At 43.2% G+C, this 23,621-nt stretch overlaps 1 protein-coding gene across 4 annotated transcripts in view; it reads right to left on the bottom strand.

The window, feature by feature from the left end:
* Positions 1 to 23,621, bottom strand: part of LOC143930665 (alpha-2-macroglobulin-like protein 1) — a 311,800-nt gene that overhangs the window by 9,307 nt on the left and 278,872 nt on the right. The window contains exon 32 of one of the 4 annotated variants that reach the window (XM_077455168.1): positions 7,172 to 7,285. The exons of the other annotated variants lie outside the window; for them this stretch is intronic. Coding sequence (XP_077311294.1) covers positions 7,261 to 7,285 — 25 coding nt within the window. The 3' untranslated portion in view covers positions 7,172 to 7,260. Of the gene's footprint in view, positions 1 to 7,171; positions 7,286 to 23,621 lie in introns of those variants that run through there. 4 annotated transcript variants of the gene reach the window in all.

The raw sequence follows: 23,621 nt of genomic DNA, 5'->3' as shown, positions 1-23,621 counted from the left end.
TCCCCAGTTCTTGATGCTCCCCCTGCTCTCCAGCTCTCCCCATCCTTCTCTAGCCACCATCCCAGTGCTCTCCCCCCCCACCCCCCCCCCCCCCCAGTGCTCTCCCCCCTGTTCCCCCCAGTGCTCTCCACTCCGCCCAGTGCTCCCCCCGTTCCCACCCCCCCACAGTGCTCTTCACTCCCCCCAGTCCTCTCCCCTCCGTGCTCTCCCCCTGTTCTCCTCCCCAGTGCTCTCCCCCAGTGCTCTTCCCCCCAGTGCTCTCCTCCCCCCCAGTGCTCTCCTCCCCCCCAGTGCTCTCCCCCTGTTCTTTCCCACCCCAGTGCTCTCTGCCCAGTGCTCTCCACTCCCCCCAGTGATCTCCCCCCTGTTCTTTCTCCCCCCAGTGCTCTTCAGCTCTCCCCATCACTCTCCAGCCCCCATCCCAGTGCTCTCCAGCCCCCCAGTCTCCACACCCCTGTTCTTTCTGCCCCCCTGGTGTTCTCCAGCCCCCCAGTGCTCTCTACCCTCTGTGCTCTCCACCCCTGTTCTTTTTGGCTCCCCCCAGCACTCTCCACTCCCCACCCCTGTACTCTCCACTCCCCCTGCATTTTGCCCCCACCCATGTGCTCTCCAACCCTACCAGTGCTCTCCACCCCCCATAGTGCTCTCCAGGCCCCCGTGCTTTCCACCCCTGTTCTTTCTGGCCCCCACTGGTGCTCTCAAGCTCCCCCCCCATTGCTCTCCACTCCCCCCTGCTCTTTATACTCTCCAGCCCCCGTGCTCTCCACCCCTGTTTTTCTCCCCCCCAGTGCTCTTCACCACCCCACACTCTTAGCCCCCCCAGTGCTCTCAGCCTACCGTGCTCTCTACCCCTGTTCTTATTGCCCCCCCAGTGCTCTCAAGTTCCCCCCCAGCACTCTCTGCTCCCCACCCCTGTGTTCTCCACTCCCCCTCGCTCTTTGCCCCCACCCATGTGTTCTCCAACCCCGCCAGTACTCTTTGCTCCCCCTTCTCTCCAACTCCCACGCAGTGCTCTCCACTTCCCCAGGACCAGAGGACAGGCTGACTGGGGCTGGAAAATGAGGACAGCTGAAGGTCCAGGTGGCCAGGGACCACTCCATCTCACAGCAGACAGATCCTCTGGAAGGAGCACAGTCCCCATCCAAAACGAGAACAGGCCCTGCCTGCTGCTGGCCATAATGGATATCCTGCTGGCATGCAAGGTACCGTACCAAGCATCAACAACACACCTTCCCACAGACAGGGACTGCAGACTGGGACATGGGGCACAGGAGGGGCTGCAATGATGGACACAGTGAGGCTGCATTCACGGCACAGTAAAGCTGCATTTGATGGACACAGTGAGGCTGCATTTGATGGACACAGTGAGGCTGCATTTGATGGGCACTGGTGAGGCTGCATTGAGCTCTTGCATCAAGTTTGCAGTCTCTGACCATCTCCTGTAGCATGTCTGCAGTCTCTGAGGGAGTCTGGAGAGAAGTCAAGAGTGGGAGCACCACCAGGATGGGGGTCATGGGAGAAGTCAGACTTGTGTGGACTGTGGACAGGAGACTATAGGATAAAACCAGAGCCACCAAGCTGGAGCCGACTGATTGAGCCCTGAACAGTGCACCTGAGAGGAGGTCAGTGAAAGCACCGCCAGGCCAGTCGGGGGGGGGGGGGGTCACTGATGTAAGGGGGGAGTGAATACGATAATGTAAGGGGCACTGATATAAAGGGTTTCCTCCTTTTATTAGTAACCCACCCCCCTTACCTTCGAGTATTCTTTCTGCAGAAGGTGCCCCCCCCCCACGTTCTGAGTTCCTGGGGTCCTCCTTGATGATTGATCACTTACCACTATTAACTGGTAAAATGTATGGTTTTCCCTTTCATGAACAAGAAAATAATGACGTTATGCTGTTGGGCTGGTATAATAATGCTGTGAGGCTGGTATGGAATTTTTTCCAGGGCTGGTTTTTGAAAGCATGGGCGTCCGCAAGGTTACTCAGGTGGCTGCATACCATGCCCAGATAGCCTAGAGAATGTACATCTTTTTACATTGCAATACATCTGTTGTTGCCATATTTTTATCTTTATGAAAACAGTCTATACAGTGACAGTATGAGATCAAAATATGGCCACAACAGATGTATTGCAATATAAAAAGATGTACATTCTCTAGGCTATATGGGCATGGAACACAGCCGCCAGAGTAACTTCCAATACAAAGTGAAGATGAATTATCTGTTATATAACACATATGTATTACCAGTGGAAAGATTTTTATAAGATTGTCAAAAAGGGGCGGAGCATGAGTGGCCTTAAAATGATGCCCCCCCTTGTAAAAAGTTCTGCGGACGCCCATGCCTGTTCCTAAACGTTGTGTTAGGAGTAAGAAAATAAACCAAAACCCCAGTTCTCATACTCAGACATACAATCATCTAACCAGCCCGTTGACTCCAATACCCAACAGAAAGAGTCTCCACCCCATCCACATCATATTAGGACTTCCAAGGAGGTTTCATCTCACCCACCATCAAACTTAGAGGGAGAACAACCTGGTCACGCTACCCCTACTGCCAGTCTGAGAATTGGCATGCACTTACCACCATCTGTACCAAGGCCTAAGAGAGCAATCCCTCTGCAACATCAGTTGCACTTAGTGCCACGTCCAATAGTCAGAACTTGGTTCACAAATCCGCCAAACAATTCTACAGCAGGTAGTTCAGATTTTTTTAAGCACTTGCCCCTATCCGCCCCAAAAAGAAAACTAGGAGAGGAGAAAAGGTAGGAGGGGGAGGGGGGCAAATAGACACAAGAGGAAAAGAAAAAGCCGTCAGACTCTAAAGCTTTTTAACCTCTCCACCCATCCATGAATGATTTTTCCCTTCTTAATAAAGGATTGAATTTTGCTCTCTCTCATATCCCAACCCCATTACCTTATTTGTAAGCTTAAGTATATTCATCAGAAAGATACAAAGATATATACAGAGTTTCTATCAGGTATTTTATTCTGAAATGTTACGCAAGTGTAACAAGACTTCAGGTCCCTCACACCATCTAATCTTCTAATCTCACTAAAATGGAGAGACAGGCTTTAAATAACCTATCCAAGAACTACGATTTCATTATCAAACCAGTTGACAAAGGTGGGGGGGTTGTGGTACAGGATAAATGGCACCAGCTTAAGAAGGACACACAGTTATTATTCAACCAGAATACTGGTCATACTTTGCCATGATCCCATTTTAGCGAGGAAGCACATGCACTAGTCAATAGGGCATTCAGTGCATAAATCAAGAAAACAGAAGTTGCTTTTCTAAATAAAGATTTTTACAAGATGCCCTATTTTTTACCATTTACCCAAAATCCAAAAGGATCTAGTTAACCCTCCAGGGTGTCCCATAGTTGCAGCTATAGAAAGGGTTACAAGTTACTTTGTTGTCCATATTGACCACTTAATCCAGCCCCTAGCCCAGGGTCTTCTTGCCTATATCTGTGAGGGTATCCATCTACTGCATATGCTCAAGAAATATACATGGGAATCCACATACTAGTGGCTGTCATTAGATGTAAATTCCCTGTAAACATTGATACCCCATGAGGTGGGGCTTTGTGCAGTACAACATTTTCTTGCTCATGATCCACTACTTAACGCCAAACAGGCAAACTTCTTTGTGGAGGCTACCCATTTCAGCCTAACACACAATTTTAAATTTAATGGGTATTTTTTTGTACAGATAAAAGGGACAGATATGGGGCAAATTTTGCCCCCAGTTATGCCAACTTGGCCATGAGCCTATGGGAGCATAAGTCCATCTGGCATAACAACCCTTTCTCTGCACATATTTACTATGGACAGTATATTAACAACATAAAAGTGGTCTAGGATCATAGAATCCTTTGTTGCATATTGTAACTCCAATGACCTATGTGACAGACCTAGCGAGCACAGAGGCTTTTGGAGAGGATGGAATGTTAGCTACTGATTATGGGCCCTCGATTTTAAGGGAACAATACTCCTTGTGAGGTGTATGCCTGGGGACCTTGAAGTAATGTTACTTTGGATTCAAGTCTATGTCCCCGCAAAACACAGACTCTGGGAACCCTGTATATGCCTTATAAATAGTGACGGCTTCATTATGTTGGGACTCCTAGAAGATGCTGATGTCTTCAACTCCAGCCACCTGTCTGTCTGTTGCCTGCTATAATGTGTGTATTGTAAATAAGGCTAGTGTGGGCTCTAAGAGTCTTTCACCCTTGATTGTTTGTGTCAATTAACTCTGCTATTGTAGTGAAGGTGTTCTGTGTTGATATTTTTTTTTTTTCCATAAAAGTTTTATTGGAAGTTTCGGGGAAAAAAAAACAGTAACATGGGGTTACATAATAACATAATGTATGCAATACATATGACAACTGCAGAATACAGAGAGTTCTTCATTAACAACCGCCATGGTTTTCCCTATGAATTCTTAAGTGGGTAGGGGTAACCCCTACCTGAAATAGTGTTTATATGAGAGGATATTATAATGGTCTCTCATCGTGGCTCTCGGAGCAACAGGTGACTGTATAGATGAATCTGTTGGAGGTGGACGTCTGTTAATGGGGTATGAATCAGCATGGATATATCTATTGTATTAGGGGTTGTCACATGTGGGCGATAGATGGGATCGTCGGGAATTAAATCGGGGGTATAGTTCCAATGTCATATGTCGTCGGTTAGCTCTCCATTGGTTTGGGACGTCTGTATCTGTAGTGTCATGACTAGTAAGAAGGCATAGTAAAAGAAGAGTGTGTTTAGAGGGAATAGGGGAATAGTAGGAGAGAGAGAGAAGAAAAAAAAAAAGGAAGGGGAAGGGGGGATAAGGAAAAGAAGAGTGGGGTGAAGAGTTGGTGGGGAAGGGCAAGGGGTAAAAAGAGTGGATGGGGCAAGGAAGCGTCTCCTCTGTCTCCCCCAGGCTCCAAGTACATGGAGTGATGTACGAAAATGGATATCTGGCATATTAATAAGTTGTACTGGTCTGGACTTCTCTCCCTTTTTATGTAAGGATGTGAGGTGTTTTCCATTCAGGGTTAGTTATGAGAATCTTAAAGAAGGAGCGAAGAGAGAGATTAGGTAGATGCGTTGTGTGCGTCTACAGCACTGTTGTTATTAAATAACGGCCTATTGGTTAAGTAGCTCATCAATTTTTCCCAAGTCTGGGCATAATTGTGTGGGGAGTCCCTTGCTGTGTGTATGAGCTCCTCCATCTCAGCTATCTTCTCCACTCTATGGAGCCATTCGCGAATGGATGGGACGTCAGAGGAACCTCAGTGAGCACAACTTGGCGGCGTTAAGTAAATGTAGGCTAAGGGATTTTCTGTAAATATGTGCAGGGGTGTGTGTGTGTGGTGGAATATCATGCGAGCTGGTGAGTATTCTATGTTAAGGCCTGTAATTGAAGAGGTTATGGTGTGTACCTGGGTCCAGAACTGTTGGATTTTTGGGCAAGTCCACCAAACATGCAAGAGTGTCCCCACTTCGTTGAGACACCTCCAGCAATTATTTGAAACTTCCGAGTAGAATTTGTGGATAATGTCAGGTGTTCGATACCATCTGGAGAGGAGTTTGAAATTGTTTTCTTGGATATTTACATTTAGGGAACCTTTATGAGCAATTAGTAGAATTCTTTCCCATTCCTCCTCATGGAAGTGTAGTTGAAGTTCCCCTTCCCATGCTTGACAGGCTTTTCCTTCTTTCGGGGAGAGGGATGAGAAGAGTAAAGTGTGGGTTGCTGAGTTTAAATGTCTTTGAGGTGATGATTGAGAGCATAAAGTCTCAAAGGGAGTCAGCTGTCTAGATAGCGATTCATCTCGGTCTGTGGCCCTGAGGAAGTGTCGTAGTTGGAAATAAGTCCACCTAGGGATAGGAAGATTTTCCGTGTTAGTGGGAAGAGAGGTGTGGTCTAGAAGTTCTCCATTTCTGAAGAACTGACGGGCTTGGATATCCTGAGAAGGCCATACTTCTTTAAGAAAATCTCTGGACATGCCGGGAAGAAAAGCGGGGTTAAGCCGAAGAGGTGTTAAAGGTCCTGGGTTAGAGGAAATTTTAAATCTTCTAACCGCTTCCCTGAAAATATTTAGCGTTGCTCCGATCAGAGGATGTTCTTTTAATGTTTTAGGGATATGGGAGGGCAAGATCCAGGGTGTGGATTTAAGTGGGATGTTTGAAAACGAGTCCTCTAATATGACCCAGTCTTTATTTGTTTCATGTGTTGTCCAGTCCACTATTCTAACTAAATGGCAAGCTAAAGAGTAATTCTTAAGGTTCCGGAAGGCCAATTCCTCCTTTGTTTTTAGGTTTTGTAAGCTGGGTGTAATTTATTCAGGGACGTTTGTGATTCCAAAGAAATTTAGTGAACGCGCGTTTAAGAGTTAGGAAAAAAGAGGAAGGGATCTGGATTGGGATAATTTGTAGGAGGTAGAGAACCCGTGGGAGTACGTTCATTTTAAGAATGGCTGCCCAGCCAAACCAAGAAAAGTGGGGTCTATCCCAATTGCGTAAATCTGCAGTTATGGTACGGGACAGAGGAAGAAAATTAGCTGAGAATAAATCTTGGAGTTTTCGAGGGCAGTTGTATCCCTAAGTAGGTTATGGCATCCTGTTTCCAAGTAAACGGGAAGGAATTTTGACATTGTGTGATTAACTCCTTTGGTAGGGATATGTTAAGGGCATTTGATTTTGAGAAGTTAATTTTTAAGTTAGAAATTCGGCCGAAGAATTCAAAGTCTTTGAGCAAGTTTGGTATTGATGTCAAGAGGTCACTTAAAAATAGCAGAATATAATCCGCGAAGGCCGCTAACTTAAGGGTGTGTCCGGGTACTGGCACACCCTTAATATCTAAAAAAAGAAAAGAGCAACAGGCGGGACTTTATATGAGGCACACGGGGGCAGAAGCATAAAATTTGGCAAAAAAATTTTTTAGGTAAAAAACAAGTTTTTAATAAATACAGGTAATCATATATTTACATGTTATTGCACAATCATAAATTAATATTCTCTATTTCATCAATATATACACATTCCAACAAGGACTTAATAGTAAACATATGAAGAGTTGAGTGTTCAATAAACACAATTTATAAATGAATACATGACACATTGAAGCGTCATTTAAAGAAGAAAAAAACACAAAAATAAAAGGACAAATATCAAGAAGGAACGTTCATGCTTTGTTGAAAATTGTATACACAAAACGGCAGTTGAAAGCTCTACGCGTTTCGTGACCTTATAGCCACTCGTCAGGAGCAACACCGTAGTGGTAGCCTATGGATAGAATAAACAACCATATTTTAATAAAAAAAAAAAATAATAATAAAAAATAAAAAAATAAATAAATAAAAAATTTTAATTAAAAAAAAAGGGGGGAGATAGACAAATGTACAGACATGGAGAACCCCCCACAAATGCACATTCGACCCACAGACTTACATATATATATCTGCGCAGGGGCGGCACCGCACACCGAGAGTCGGGCCGGCCCAAAAATGCCAGTGGCTGTGCTCGTTCCTGTCATGACCCGGGGTTGCGACGTGCACTGGGGATCTCCCCCCGCCCTGTTCTGATGTGGGGCGGGTAGGGTTTCCTCCACTGCTCGTCGACGTCATGCTTCCGGCGCCGGATAGGTGACGCCTTTCTGGCGTGCTTGTTCTGGCTGCCGGGTTAATCATCTCTGACCATTTGGGGGCTGGGTTTGGTGCATGCGGCTGTCTAGCTTGGTCGGTATGGCTGGCGGCTGTTTTGCTCCTTCCTAGCCCCCTTGGATTTCGGATGCATGACGCTGGGAGCGGGTCTGTGGCGGCGCCATCCGCGCGGGCTTCCCCCTGTGCAGGGTCTCACTTTCTGGATTTCCCTCCCTCACTTCCCAATTTCAACTATATGATTTATGGCTTCTTTGTCCTTACTCACATAGCACGAGGTATTTTTTATTTTCCCTCTTCATAACATTTCTCTCTCTTCCCACATCAGTTTCCCATTCTTTTTCCTTTAGTTTACACCTTTTTTAACTTCATACACAGATTTCAACTCACATTAACACTAAATCGCTTATTCTCCATAGGTCCCCCTATGAGGGCCACCCCACTTAACACCAAATTCCAGTCACATCCCACACATCAACCTGCCGGGGGTGTGGTTTGTGCGTTTTGTTGTCGCCCGGGCGTGCTCCCTCAGCCCCGGTCCGTGGCATTTTTGGGCCGGCCCGACTCTCGGTGTGCGGTGCCGCCTCTGCGCAGATATATATATGTAAGTCTGTGGGTCGAATGTGCATTTGTGGGGGGTTCTCCATGTCTGTACATTTGTCTATCTCCCCCCCTTTTTTTTAATATTTTTTTTAAATTTTTTTTTATTAATTTTTTTTTAATTAAAATATGGTTGTTTATTCTATCCATAGGCTACCACTACGGTGTTGCTCCTGACGAGTGGCTATAAGGTCACGAAACGCGTAGAGCTTTCAACTGCCGTTTTGTGTATACAATTTTCAACAAAGCATGAACGTTCCTTCTTGATACCGTATATACTCGAGTATAAGCCGAGATTTTCAGCCTCTTTTTTGAGGCTGAAAGTGCCCCCCTCGGCTTATACTCGAGTCATCGCTGTCTGCCCGCTCGATCAGCGTGTCGAGCAGACAGACAGCGGCCATTCTATAATTCAAAAGCCGCGCCTCCGGCTCCGCCTTCGCCTGTGATAGGCGGAACACTGAATTTCCCAGCAGCCTGTGTTCCGCCTATCACGGACATCGTATCATCCTCGTACTACGGACGAGGATGATACGATGTCCGTGATAGGCGGAACACAGGCTGCTGGGAAATTCAGTGTTCCGCCTATCACAGGCGAAGGCGGAGGCGCGGCTTTTGAATTTTACAATGGCCGCCGAGGCGCCGACGAAGAGGGCACGGGACGGAGGCAAGGCACGGCAAGGGACGGGACGGGACGGAGGCAAGGCAAGGCACGACACGGGACGGAGGCAAGGCACGGCACGGGACGGAGGCAAGGAGGCAAGGCACGGGACGGAGGCTCGGGACAAAGGCTCGGGACACAGGTAGGCTGGACACACACACACACACACACACACACACACACACACACGGATGGATGGAGACACACACACACACAGGGATGGATGGATACACACACACACACAGGGATGGATGGATGGATGGAGACACACACACACAGGGATGGATGGATGGAGACACACACACACAGGGATGGATGGATGGATGGATGGAGACACACACACACAGGGATGGATGGATGGATGGACACACACACACACAGGGATGGATGGACGGACACACAGGGATGGACGGACACACAGGGATGGACGGACACACACACAGGGATGGACAGGCATGTCTCACCCTCGGCTTATACACGAGTCAATAAGTTTGCCAGTTTTTTTGGGGGTAAATTGGGGGCCTCGGCTTATATTCGGGTCGGCCTATACTCGAGTATATACGGTATTTGTCCTTTTATTTTTGTGTTTTTTTCTTCTTTAAATGACGCTTCAATGTGTCATGTATTCATATATAAATTGTGTTTATTGAACACTCAACTCTTCATATGTTTACTATTAAGTCCTTGTTGGAATGTGTATATATTGATGAAATAGAGAATATTAATTTATGAATGTGCAATAACATGTAAATATATGATTACCTGTATTTATTAAAAACGTGTTTTTTACCCAAAAAAATTTTTTGCCAAATTTTATGCTTCTGCCCCCGTGTGCCTCATATAAAGTCCCGCCTGTTGCTCTTTTCTTTTTTTAAATACCAAATCGGGATGGAGGAGGGGATGTGAACGGCCCCTATCACCTCATTTAAAGTCCCAAACAATTTTCTTTCTCTCTCCTTTTGTCAAACCCTTAATATCTGTGTTACTTTGGAGCCTTCTCAGGAGGGGTTCAAGTGTTAAGATAAATAAAATGGGGGAAAGAGGGCAGCCTTGTCTAGTCCCATTTCGGATGGGGAAGGCATTTGACAGGTGGCCGTTGACTCGTATCCTTGCCGTTGGGGTAGTATAAAGAGACATAATAAGATTAAACATCCTGTCTGGGAGGCCTAGGTGGCGAAGTACCGCCCCCAGGTAGTCCCAAGCCAGCCTGTCAAATGCCTTCTCCGCATCCAAAGATAGGAAGAAGCCTTTGTATTTCCGGGAAGATAGCCAGTGGTGGAGATTGATAGCCTTTATAGTATTATCCCTGGCTTCCCTGCCAGGGACAAATCCTACTTGATATTTTCCAATAAGAGAGGGCAGGAGGGGGAGGAGCCGGTTAGCTAAGATTTTGGCAAATAATTTCGCGTCAAGGTTCAGTAATGAAATTGGCCGGTAACTAGTGACTGAGGATGCATCTTTCCCAGGCTTGGGAATCACAGTAATGTGTGCTTCTAAAATCTGTGGAAAGGGGTAGGTTTTTCGTTTAGGGAGTTAAATGCTCTCAGGAAGGGTGTCGATAAGGAGTCAGCAAAAATGTTATAGTAAGGAGCTGAGAAGCCATCTGGGCCCGGGCTCTTACCCGGTTTTAGTTGTTTTATGGCCTGTTTGAATTCTGATTCTGTAATAGGGTTATCCAAGTCTTGGGATACTTCCCTGGGTATCGCTTGGGGACTATACTTTGTAAGAAATTGGGTAATTAATGTTTTTCTCCTATGTTGGGAAGTAGAGGGTTCTGAATGACTGGGTAAATTATATAGGTCCTTATAGTATCGTTCAAATTGGGCTGCTATATCTTCCGAGGAGTCGTGATTTTTGCCCTTCACGTCTTTGATCGTGTAAACGTTTGTAGCATTTCTTTTCAAACGAATGGCACGAGCAAGTAAACTACCACATTTATTGCTTTGCTCATAGAAGAGCTTTTGTGCGAGAACGAATTTACGACGTGTCTTGTGACCCAGTAGCTCCAGAAGCTTCTGTCTCGCATCAGATAGTTCCTGTAGGGTGCTCTGAGCTAGCGATCGTTTGTGGATGCGTTCTAAACGTTTGATTGTAAGAATTAATTCTGACATTGTGGCTTGGTTTTCCCTCTTCTTGAGGGCCGCCAGTTGTAAGAACTGACCCCTAATAGTGCATTTATGAGCCTCCCAGATAGCAATGGGCGAGGCAAGTGGGTTGTTCTCTAAAAAGTATTGGTGGAGGCTGGATTTTATCATGTTAATGTCAATTTCTGATGTGAGAAGTGAGGCGGATAAACGCCATGTTTTTGTTATCTGCTTCTGAGTGGGGAATGTGAGGAGTATCGAAATCGGGTTATGGTCAGCAATGAGAAGGGGTTCAATAGAGGCAGATTTAAGGAAGGGGAGGTCTCTCTGGGAAAGGAACAGGTAATCAAGCCTGGAATATCCATTATGTGGGTTGGATGTAAAGTACGTCATGTGTCATGCAGTGAGAGACTTTGTAGTTGGGACCTAATTTGTTTCAGGGTTCTATAGGGAAGGGAAGATGTACCTGATGAAGAGTCTAGGAGAGGTTGAAGATACTGTGTTGGTATTTATGTTAATGTGTATTGTAGTTAGGGAGCTAGGAGACAAGTCTAGGACCTGAAAGGTCATAATTTTGAAGTCACCCAGTTTGGAAATGATTAGTTAATTAGCTCATGTTAATTTATGTTTCTGGTCACAGGTGTATTGTTAGAATAATATGAGCAGGAGGGGGGAACCTCCTCTTCAACTATATATAGGACTGTATTCTTGTTCTAATAAATAGTCCATGTTCAGCAACCAAAAAAGTTTTGTCTTGCTGTGTTTGTTGTTAGCGGTTGGAATATCTGATATCTATATTCAGACTGGGAGGAAGCTGTATATCATGAAAGCACTCGAGCGGAATGTGGGACATTTTTTTACATTGGTGGCAAGCAGTGGGATGCTTCCTGCAGTCTGGGACATCCAAAACTCCACCTGAATCGAAGGTCCAGATAGCAGTAGAGGAAGAGAGGTTCACATACCAGCCGCCATGGAAGAGGAATTCGGAAGGAGGTTTCGAGAGATGTAGATAGAGTACAGGGGATAAGTATCAGAGCAGGTCCTGCTGGGATGGTATGATTTTATCCGCTGGGAACTCTGGAAGGAAGCGCTAGCCCATGACCAGTGACACCAGGGAAAAAGTCTCTCTTCCTTCCAGGAAAGGTACTGGTCGCGGTACGAAAAGCGAATGGTGTTTTTGGGGGAACAACCACATAAGGGATGGAAAGCTGAGTTAACCAGGCTGGTCCAGGTGGAGATGTGGTTAGACGACAGCTACAGAGCCTTCCACTGGTATGTAGCACAAGTGTACCCGTGGACAGCAGATGACACCCCAACAGAAAGCTTTGGCCTGGGGCTGACTTTGGGAGCGATTTGGAGTGGCGTTTGAAAGAAATCTTGGAATACAGAGAATGGATGCTGAATGTCTAAGAAGTTCCCTGGGCACTGAAAGATTTGGAGTTTCTAGCCAATCAGGAATGAGAGCTGGAGATTGCCTACAGACCCTAAGCACCAGAAGACCCAGCACCTCTGGCAGAAAATACAGCGCATGCCGAGCCCAAAGAATTGCAGTGGAAAACTGGCCCAGAGATCCCTAACAAACTATTTACTCCGCGTGAGGGGGCAGAGCAAGATATCCCAAGATGGTGCCCAGTCAGACACAGCTCCGGCGTGCTCACAGGCCTCAGCCTCTTCTCCGGAACACCACACAGGAGAAAGTGAGTATAACACACAGCTCACGAAAGCTGATCTGGAGGACAGTCTTTCCTGCATGTACGATAAGCTTGCCAGAAAATTTCAATCAGAACTGCATAAGTCCACACTCTGTCCCTTGAGATAACAGCCCTGGGCACTAGAACAGACATGCTGGAAATGAAGTATGATGAGCTGTGTCTCTCTCATTTAGACCTTAGGAAAGATCACGAGTCCCTCACTGAAACGGTCCAGCTTCTGCAAGCCTACCTTGAGGACCTTGATATTAGGAACAGGAGGAACAATTTAAGGGTGCATGGGGTCCTAGAAACAGTAACAGACGTCCCCCAAGCAATGCAGAAACTATTCCAAGCACTTCACCCTGAGACCCCAGCGGCATCTTTTATATGTGATAGATTTCACAGGGCCCTGTATCCAAAACCCCCTCCAGACAGGCCACTCAGGGATATTGTGATGTGTCAGAAAGACTATTTGATCAAAGAGGAGATCCTCAGAGCCTCACGCAACACTCCAAACATCCAGCTGGAGGGCATTGTTATCCAGATATACCCAGACATTTCACCCACCACTCTGGACAAGCGCAGGAGAATGAAGGAGATAACAACAGTTCTCAAGGCAGCTAGAATTAGATACTGTTGGGGCTTCCCTTTCAAGCTATAAGTCCCACATAACGGTACCACTTACATTGTCACCACGATCCCAGAAGGGAAAGACCTACTTGTAAAACTGGGACTTCTGTATGCGGCGGAACACCCCAGACTCCCTTCCACTCCTCGCTCGCCGGCCATTTGGGCCACACCACCTCCCAGGAGGGAGCGTTGCAACGCACACTAATTCCTATGGATCCTACAAAAGCAGATTAGACCACACTTTTGCCCACATGTACAGTAGCAGGGCGGATGTCCTTTTGCGCCCATCTGATTTACCCCCCCACTTCAACCAAGTCGGACTGAAACTTTGTCTCCTCCCGGTCGTTTCTGGACTGGAGTCAGTGAGATCATCGGATCGAAGGAACAGTTTCTACCCCTTGATTGGAGTTCTGGACTATTTGGTCCGAGTTATAAAAAAAAAGGTTGTTTTTCCTTTTTCTTTTTTTTTTAGCCAGGGTGACTGTTTTTCCCCTGACTTCCACAGCAGTTTCGCTGCTCATTATGGTAATATCAGTATCCTATAAGAAATCGCTTCTATTTTTGAGTATCATACTGATGTACTGGTTAGCACTCTCGCGATTTCTATCTGATATAGACATTGCTATATCATATTTGTTTAAAGTGTTTATTGATGATTCAATGATAGCTTGTTTTATGGTCAAGTTAACGCTAATGAACACAATACAGCGGTTTGTTAGTCTTAGCCCGCAGGCGCCAATGGCTTCTGGACTTATCTATAACCATGACCTTCCTGATTTTCCTGAATTATGGGTATTAAAATAATTTCCCACAACCCGAAGGGCTTTAACTCCCCACATAAAAGGAGGAAAGCCTTTCTGGCCTATAAGAGACTGGGAGCTGATGTTTTGCTTTTCCAGGAGACGCATTTCTCCTCCCATAGCCATCCACACTTCTTTGATAGGGCTTTTCAACAAGGATATTATTCCACATATGAGTCCAGGACCCGTGGTGCTACGATTTTTATTAGGAATACAGTTATGTTTGATGTTCAACATGTCTAAAGGGACTCAGATAGCCGCTTTGTGATTGTAAAGGGTTGTATCCAGGGAAAGAGCATCACCATCGCATCTGTATATGCTCCAAATGATGCTCAGGCTTCATTTTTTTTAAACTTTTTCCTAACGCTAGATAGATATCACTCCCCACATATGCTTGTGGGTGGGGACTTTAACCTTGTGGCACACTCAGACCTAGACAAGAGTAATAAGGGCCATACTGCTAACGTATTCCCAAAATCACTTCAGTACCAAAAAAGAACCCACCAACTGTTAGACACTTGGAGGGCTCATAACGTGGAGGTTAGGGATTATACCTTTTACTCCCAACCCCACAATAGCTACTCTAGGTTGGACTACATTTTTTCAACAACTGTTATGATGGCCAACTCAACCTCGGCTAGAATTCATGCTTGCCCATGGTTGGACCATCATATGGTGTCCTGTGTCTTTTCTCACATTGGTCTCCCCAGGGCTGCGGGTCTAGGAGACTAAATTAATCCATGCTCATACCCAGGGCCGCCGATAAGCCAGTACAGCTGACCCTGTTGTACCGGGCCCAGCCAGCAGGGGGGGCCCGAGCAATCTTAACAGCATTTAGAATAATAAAAAAAAAAAGAAAAAAGTCTGACTGCACAGGGCTGACTGAGGGAGGAGGAGAGCATCACCCCAGGAGCCTGGATGTCAGATAACACAGGGGTCTATGGATAAGAGAAGAGAAGACATGTATTCCTATCAGCACCCTCCCCTCCCCTCCCCCTCCTCGGGAAGGACAGAACACCGGAGCTCTTCTCAAGGCAAGATAACAGGTGACAGATTGCATTCTCCTCCTGTGATCACCATTGTTCTGCCTCTGTACAAATCTGTGCTGCAAACTTGCCCTGCACCTCAGCAGGACAGGTCTGGTGGAAGTGAAAGCTAAATTCATGAATATGTTAGGAAAATAATGGGACTTTTCAGGGACTACACACAGATGCATTTCACAAAATCATTCTTTTAATATATGTGTATGTTGAATATATTTATATAGCACCTGAAAAGTCCCAGTATATTCCTAACATATTCATAAAGTTGAGTATTAACAGCAAAGAAAGTGTATACATATATATAATACAGCCCATCTCCAGGAAATGAAATAAAGTCCAATCTTGCAGTGTGTGGAGGGGGGGGTGAGACTCACTTACCTGTTTCCATGCTCCAGCCAGCTGCAGAGCCCTCTTCCCCCACCAAACCACATCGCAAGGGGGCTGAAGTGTGAGCAACTGGGCTTAGGTGTCTGTTTGTGAAGCAGTGATCAGCAGTGATCCAGAGGATCGCCACTGATCACAGCCCATAAACAGTTTATAAACCAGAGATAATCGGGGGAGAAGTGTTTGAATTTGTTCTCCCGCCGATTATCTCCACACACTGAGAATCCTCATAGACTGACACAGTAACGGTCACTTTATGAAGCTGAGATCTCAGCGCTTCACTTGTGATCTGTGTCAGAATTCACACTCCCCGATTCACCAACTCAGAGGTGGAGAATCGGGGAGTGAAGAGGGAATGTGGGGGGATCTGAGGAGGAACGAGGAAGATAATTAACTTCCTTATGCCTCGTTCAGATCCCCCAACACTGTAACCATGTCCCCCTGTCATATTTATATATAATGTGTATATATATAATGTTTGTGTATATACATGTATATATAATGTCTGTGTGTGTATACATGTATATATAATGTAGGGGGACTCTTTATTTTACTAACATTAATCACACCGTGTGTCAGTGTATTGAGCTGTGATAATTTATCACTGCTTAATAAATTGACATCTCTGTGTATCAGTGATTTTCTCGTACTGTAATCTTGTTAGGGCTCAAGAGATTCCAGTATTAGGGGCCGTTCTCCAGTGTTAGAAGCGTTTGTAGATCGCTTCACTCCTCCAAGGGTGAAGCGATCTACTCCGCTTTATAAACTGGCATAGAGAGGAGAAAGATCTCCTCTGTGATAGATTTCACTGCTTCATAAAAGGACACCATAGTCAGTAAAACATACACAAGCGCTGTAGGGAACCATTCAGCGCTGGAAGAAGCCAGCTAAAGCAAGAAATTGGGTAAAGCTGGGTACACACACATCAAAATTCAGTTTAGCAGTAATCGGACAAATTTTGATCTATGTGTAGCCCTCCGTGTTAGAAGCCAATAATTATACCACCTTGGTATATTCATATGCCATCCCACATACTGACTCCTACCACCTTTGATCACTTCAAATCACTGAAGTGGTCATTGTGGTTAGAGTGTTCCTTTAATATCTCTCAGAAAAAGTTAACCTCTGTATACTGATTCCATTTCATTTGATCATCCTCTAGTTGTGTTAAATTGGTGGGGGGGGGTGCTGTCTGTATACCTTAGCCTCTCGGTATAGGGGCGGGGCCAGGGATGTGGCTAAAGGGGGCCCCATCAGGTAGGCTGTACGGGGCCCCATGATTTCTATCAGCAGCCCTGCTCATACCCTATAGCTTTATTCCAAATAACTGAATATATTTCAGAATACTTCACACACAATGATAACGTTGAGATTTCCCTGGCCTCATTGTGGGGAGCACAAAAGGTGGTCCTGAGGGGACGGCTTATGCAGTTGGCCTCAGACCGCAAACGTCAGAGGCTTCTGGATATTACTTCCCTCACTGCAGACCTTGATAAATTTCATCCCAAATATAGTCGAACCCCTACACAAGACCTACTGGATAGATTGATCAAAAGAGAAGGGGGTTGGACACTATCCTTTCTGAGCAAACTGAAAAATCACTTTGGTGGTCCAAGGCCAGATTCCTGCTGTATAGCAATTCATCTTCAACCATGTTTGCGAGAAAATTGAAACAGTCCCTACAGCCTACACACACCTATAAGCTGCGAGATAAGACAGAAAACCTCACCTCACACCCAAAGGAAGTCCTGCAGTTATTCTCATCCTACTATCAATCGCTATTGGCTGCTCCCCAAGCCACCAATACCTCAGCATCCACCTCATGGCTAGATTCCATTCCGCTACCCCAGCTTACTGAGGAACAATTAGAATCTCTTAATGCCCCCTGCACAGAAGAAGAGATTGCCGCAATAATATCCACACTGAAAACATCTAAAACCCCAGGCCCAGACGGCTTTATAGCTCTTTATTATAAAAAAATGTCAGGACTATTGACCCCTAAACTGACAAAGCTCTTTAACAAAGTATTGTCAGGAGAAGCATTCCCTAAGGATATGCTGTTGGCTAACATGTCCCTGATCCCAAAGCCAGGAAAAGATCACTCGCTTCCCCAAAACTTTAGACCCATTTCGGTCATAAACAATGACTTAAAAATATTCAACCGTATGTTAGCGGATCGCCTGGCAGCCATAATTACTACATTAATCACCCCTGATCAAACGGGATTCATCCCCACTAGACAAATGTTTGAAAAAGCTATATATGCATTTGAACGAACACCATATGGAAGCTAAATCCCATACAATACTAGGGTGGGAAACTGAGATGAATGTAGAGTTATCTGCTGAAAACTGGTGGGACATGATCAATAATATGCATAAATGCATATGCTCAGTAGCCATTAAAGATGTTGCATACCAGATGGTATTATACCCCGGTCAGGATTCACAGAATGTTCCCTACAGTCCCGGATAGCTGTTTCAGGGATTGTGGAGAGAAGGGTACTCTCCTCCACACTTTCTGGAGCTGTGGGGCATTACGCTCCCTCTGGCAACAGGTAACTTCGAAGGTACTACAAATAACAGGCCTGAACATCACTCTGACTCCTCAAATGTGTATTTTATTTGCAGACCTCCCTGGGGTCGTACCCCCAGAACAAAGGTTGGTACACACGCAGAAGAAGAAAGAGTCTGCAAAAGACTTGAAATTGGGGCGGAGGTTCACCTTCCAGCAGGACAACAACAAAAAACACACAGCCAGAGCTACAATGACATGGTTTACTTTAGATCAAAGAATATTCATGTGTTAAAATGGCCCAGTCAAAGTCCAAACCTAAATCCAATTAAGAATCTGTAGCAAGATTTGAAAATTGCTATTCACAGATGCTCTCCATCCAATCTGACAGAGCTTGAGCTATTTTGCCAGGAAGAATGGGCAAAAATGTCACCGTCTAGATGAGCAAAGCTGATAGAGACATCCCCAAAAAGACTTGCAGCTGTAATTGCAGTGAAAGCTGGTTCTACAAAGTATTGACTCAGGGGGCTGAATACAAATGCATGCCACACTCTTCACGTTTGTAAAAAATGTTGAAAACCATTTATCATTTTCCTTCCACTTGACGATTATGTGCCACTTTGTGTTGGCCTATCACATAAAATCCCAATAAAATACATTTAAGTTTTTGGTTGCAACATGACAGAATGTGGAAATGTTTAAGGGGTATGAATCCTTTTTAAAGCGCTGTATACACAAATGGTTTGCCTTTCATTTTCATCTTAAACTGAATGGATTATTTTACAAGGTTATTGTTTACAATTACTTTAACCACTTCAGCCCCGGAAAAGAATTTACCACCTTCCTGACCAGAGCACTTTTTGCGATTTGGCACTGCGTCATTTTAACTGACAATTGCATGGTTGTGCGACGTGGCTCCCACACAAAATTTACGTCCCTTTTCTCCCACAAATAGAGCTTTCTTTTGGTGGTATTTTAACCTCTGCGGTTTTTATTATTTGCACTATAAACAAAAAACTGCCACAATTTTGAAAAAAACAAATTTTTTACATTTTGCTATACTAAATATCCCCCAAAAATACATAAAATATTTTTTTTTTCCTCAGTTTAGGCCGATACGTATTCTTCTACATATTTTTGGTAAAATAAAATCACAATAAGCATTTATTGATTGGTTTGCGCAAAAGTTATAGCGTTTACAAAATAGGGGATAGTTTTATGGCATTTTTATACATTTTTTTTTTTTACTAGTAATGTCGGCGATCAGCGATTTTTATCACGATTGCGACATTATGGAGGACACATCGGACATTTTTGATACATTTTTGGGACCATTGTCATTTATACAGCAATCAGTGCTACACAAATGCACTGATTCCTGTGTAAATGACACTGGCAGTGAAAGAGTTAACCACTAGGGGGCAGTGTGGGGGTTAAGTGTGTCCTGGGGAGTGTTTCTAACTGTGGGGGGGGCGTGGCTCCGTGTTGCACGTCACTGATCTCTGCTCTTGATCACAGGGAGCAGAGATCAGTGTTACTAGGCAGAACGGGGGGATGCTTGTTTACATTAGAATCTTCCCGTTCTTACTCTCCGTGAGACGATCATGGGTATCCCGCAGGCCGTCTCTTAAAGGGCAATGTACAGGTACATTAGTTTGCCTGTACGAGCCCTTCTGCTGACGAATATCGGCGTGAGGCGGTCGGCAAGCGGTTAAGGACTAAGGGAAATTTCAACAGATCAGCTGGTATTTATCTGTACAGCATAAAAAAATGTGAATGCATTGCAGAGATGCACTTATTTTTTTGCCCTGACATACACTTCATTGTCACAGAAGTGGTGCCCTTACATTGCCATTTCAAAGAACCTTAAATCTAATTGAATAAGAATACTTCATGTCTTGTCCAGGAAATCTCTTTCAGTGTTGATTTTGTTGATGTCATATTTTAGTCTACACTATTTTAGTTGACTAAAATATGACAAACTAAAATGGCATTTTAGACAAAAGACTGGAACTAAAACTGAATTGAAATTTGATGTCAAAATTAACACCACACAAGAATAAGTAGGGGGCATATACTAAGCTGCTGAACAAAATGCGATCGCTCCACAGAGAGGCAGATCGGAGATCTGCCTATGTAAACAAGGCAGATTCCCCGTTCTGACAGGGAAATACCCTGAAATCTTCTGTTCCTAGTAATCGGGAACAGCGATCTCGGTGTTCTTCCTGTCAGCCCATCCCCTGCACAGTTAGAGAACCCTAGCAGTAAACATATTTAACCCTTTCATCACCCCATTAAACCCTTCCCTGCCAGTGTCATTTATACAGTGATCAGTGCATTTTTTTTAACACTGATCACTGTATTGGTGTCACTGGTCCCCAAAAAGTGTCACTTAGGGTCAGATTTGCCTGCCGCAATGGCTCGTCCCGCTAAAAATCTCTGATCAGCGCCATTAATAGTAGAAACATAAAAAAAAAAAAAAGTCCATAAATCTATCACGTCGTTTCTAAACGCTATAACTTTTGCACAAACCGATCAATATACGCTTATTGGGATTTTTTACAAAAAATACGTAGAAGAATACATATTGGCCTAAATTTATGAAGACATTTGTTTTGGATATGCATTATAGCAGAAAGTAAAAAATATATATTTTTTTCTAAATTGGTGTTTTTTTGTTGATGGCGCAAAAAAATAAAAACAGCAGAGGTGAACAAATGCCACCAAAAGAAAGCTCTATTTGTGGGAAAAAAGGACATCAATTTTATTTAGGTACAGCGTTGCACGCCCGCGCAATTGTCAGTTAAAATAACGCAGTGCCGTATTGCAAAAAAATACTTCGTACTTGTTACAACATAGTGGCATCAAGCAATTAATAGGAATTGGCATATTGTTACCAATGATACAGTTTTTGGGAATTTTCAGAGGTGCCACGTCGTTACAAAGTCGAGTGGCCCCTAACATCTTGAACCCCCCAGTTTCAAGTAAGGGTTTTTTTGACCAGCTTTCCGGTTACTACTAGTGTAGACACTGTAGGGTTTGTCATATTAATTAAAGCTCCGAGAGAAGGACTACCTCTGTTATGTCTACTGCCACTCACAAGGTTTTCAGTATAAAACCCTGTATTACATGCACTACTGTAGGGGTGGTCTACCTATTGCCCATGTGGCCTGCAATATGTCGGACGGACCAAACACCCCCTGCAAGTTCGTCTTAACGAACGTATTACGAATATCAAAACAGGTTTCAAAAATCACTCTGTCTCTAAACACTACCTTCAGGTACATAATAGGGACCCAGATAACACTCTGTTTCTGGGATAGATACATTTAAGCCCAAATGGAGGGGAAGTTTTATGGTGAGAGATATCTCCAAACTTGAGATGGCGTGGATCCATCGTTTGAAAACCTACGTCCCATATGGGTTAAATGTCGATACGAATGTAAATGCTTTTATTAATAATGCATGAGGTTCTGAGGTTGGTGAGGATGGTATGAATTTTCTAATTGTTAATATCGAATATATTTTTTTTTGGCCCCCATCTGATTGGATGTGTATTGATATTCATTTTTAAATATTATATATAAATATTTTTTTTTCTGTATTATTTGTTTTTTGTTTTTTTTGTATTTATTATTGATTTAATTTTTTTTCACCATTAAATGGTGCCCATTGTGTCATGCAAGGATAGGCGTTCTTTTTTTAGTAGGTATTTTCATTAGTGGGATTCTTTTTTTGATAATTTTTGACCTAAATTTAATATGGAATTTTTCATATTATGACACTTTATACAATTTTATAATGATATTTGGTTGTGTGTTTCATTACACAAACACAATATATAATTTATAATTTAATTAAATTGAAAAATATGAACTAATTAAAAAATAAAATTTAATTAGAAAGATTATATAAATTTTTATATAGATTTTCATATATTTTTTTCCTACTGTTGTGGAGGTTAGTATTTAGTTTTTTCTTTGTTCTCCCATTTTTTCTTCACTACATGGTGGTAGTACACATATTTTTAATTTATTATGGATTAAACTATTAAATTTTTTTTTTTGGTATGATACACGTATCAGGTCCGGTGTTTACCTGGTAACTGTCCATATGACACACCTATCGGGTTGGTGGTTTACTTGGCACTCCTGGGGACCCCTCACTTTACTTACCGCTATGGGACATGATTGAGATTTGGTCCCTGTGACTTGAGTTTAGCGAGTATGAGTTACACGCATGTACTCCTCGCCCAATTGCATCTTAATATGATGTTAATTTTTATATGATTAAGTTCATTTGTTTCTTGCTATGTCAATATATACATTTTGTTCACGTTTTTAATTATTATTTTTCTATATGAGTAATGTATTTAGTCATTAGGTTAACTTTGGGCATGGTTTCTTTTAGTTAAGATGGCCTCTAGCCACTTCCTTGCATTTCAGAATGAGGTGTGGTGCTATAACTAGCGGTGAATCCCTGTACTGCCCTATCCCCACTGAAAATGTCTGATGACGAAACGCATCTGGGAGGACGTGCAGTGACATCACTGTGTTGTCTAGGAAGGAGGAAGGGCTCTGTTTGATTGCCGGCCGGAGGTTTTTGTTTTAATGTTTCCATAATTTTGATACATTGTGAATATTATTCATATTTTAATTAAATTCACTATTGGTACGGTATCACGCTATGGTCATCTATTTGATTTATATGGTCCTTGCTGTTACGAACCACATGAATTGATGCGATCAAGGGTTTACATCCACCGGGAGGAAGCTGCTATGAGGTGTCCATTCCCTGGGGCTGTTGATCGAGGCTGGGAGGATATAAATGCTACTTGCTTTTTTACTATCTGGTAAGCGGTCTCTTATTGGTGACGGGATTCACTAATAGTGTGGAGCACACTTTTCTTCACGTTTATGAACTATGAACATTTAGTAAAATCATACGTTATTTTCTCTCTATTTATCATTAGTCTATTATTTTTTCCACCATCATTATCATTATTATTTTTTTGTTTTATTTTTACTTTTATTTTTACTTTTATTCATTATTATTATTATATTTTCTCCTTTTTTCTCCTTTTCCCTTTTTCACTATATTTCATTTTTATTATTTATTTTTATTTTATTTCATTTCATTTCATTTTAGTTTATTTTATTTTACTTCGTTTTACTTTACTTTCACCTTTTGTGTTATTAATTATTACTATATATTTTTCTTTATTTCTTTTCAATCCTTTTTTCCATCTGCTTCTAATTTATTTTCACCTTTGTTTATTTTTAATTTTTTTAGAATTCCTTTATTTCATATTCATTTATATATATATATATATATATATATATATATATATATATATATATATATATATATATATATATATATATATATATATATATTTTTTTTTTTTTTTTTTTCTTACACATATATATATTTTTTTCCATTTCTATAAATTTTTACCATTATGTTCCTGGGCCCTTTTTCCTTTATATTGCAACCCATTTTTTATGGTTCTATGCATCAGCTTGTATGTTTCCGTTTTATTTCCGTGTATATTGGCT

This window comes from Lithobates pipiens, unplaced genomic scaffold (assembly GCF_037356315.1).
Source record: "Lithobates pipiens isolate NorthernLeopardFrog02 unplaced genomic scaffold, aLitPip1_a1.2 Scaffold_25, whole genome shotgun sequence".
NCBI classification, from domain to species: domain Eukaryota; kingdom Metazoa; phylum Chordata; class Amphibia; order Anura; family Ranidae; genus Lithobates; species Lithobates pipiens.
The sequence above is the reverse complement of the archived record's forward strand: the minus strand, read 5'-3'. Positions and strand labels throughout refer to the sequence as shown.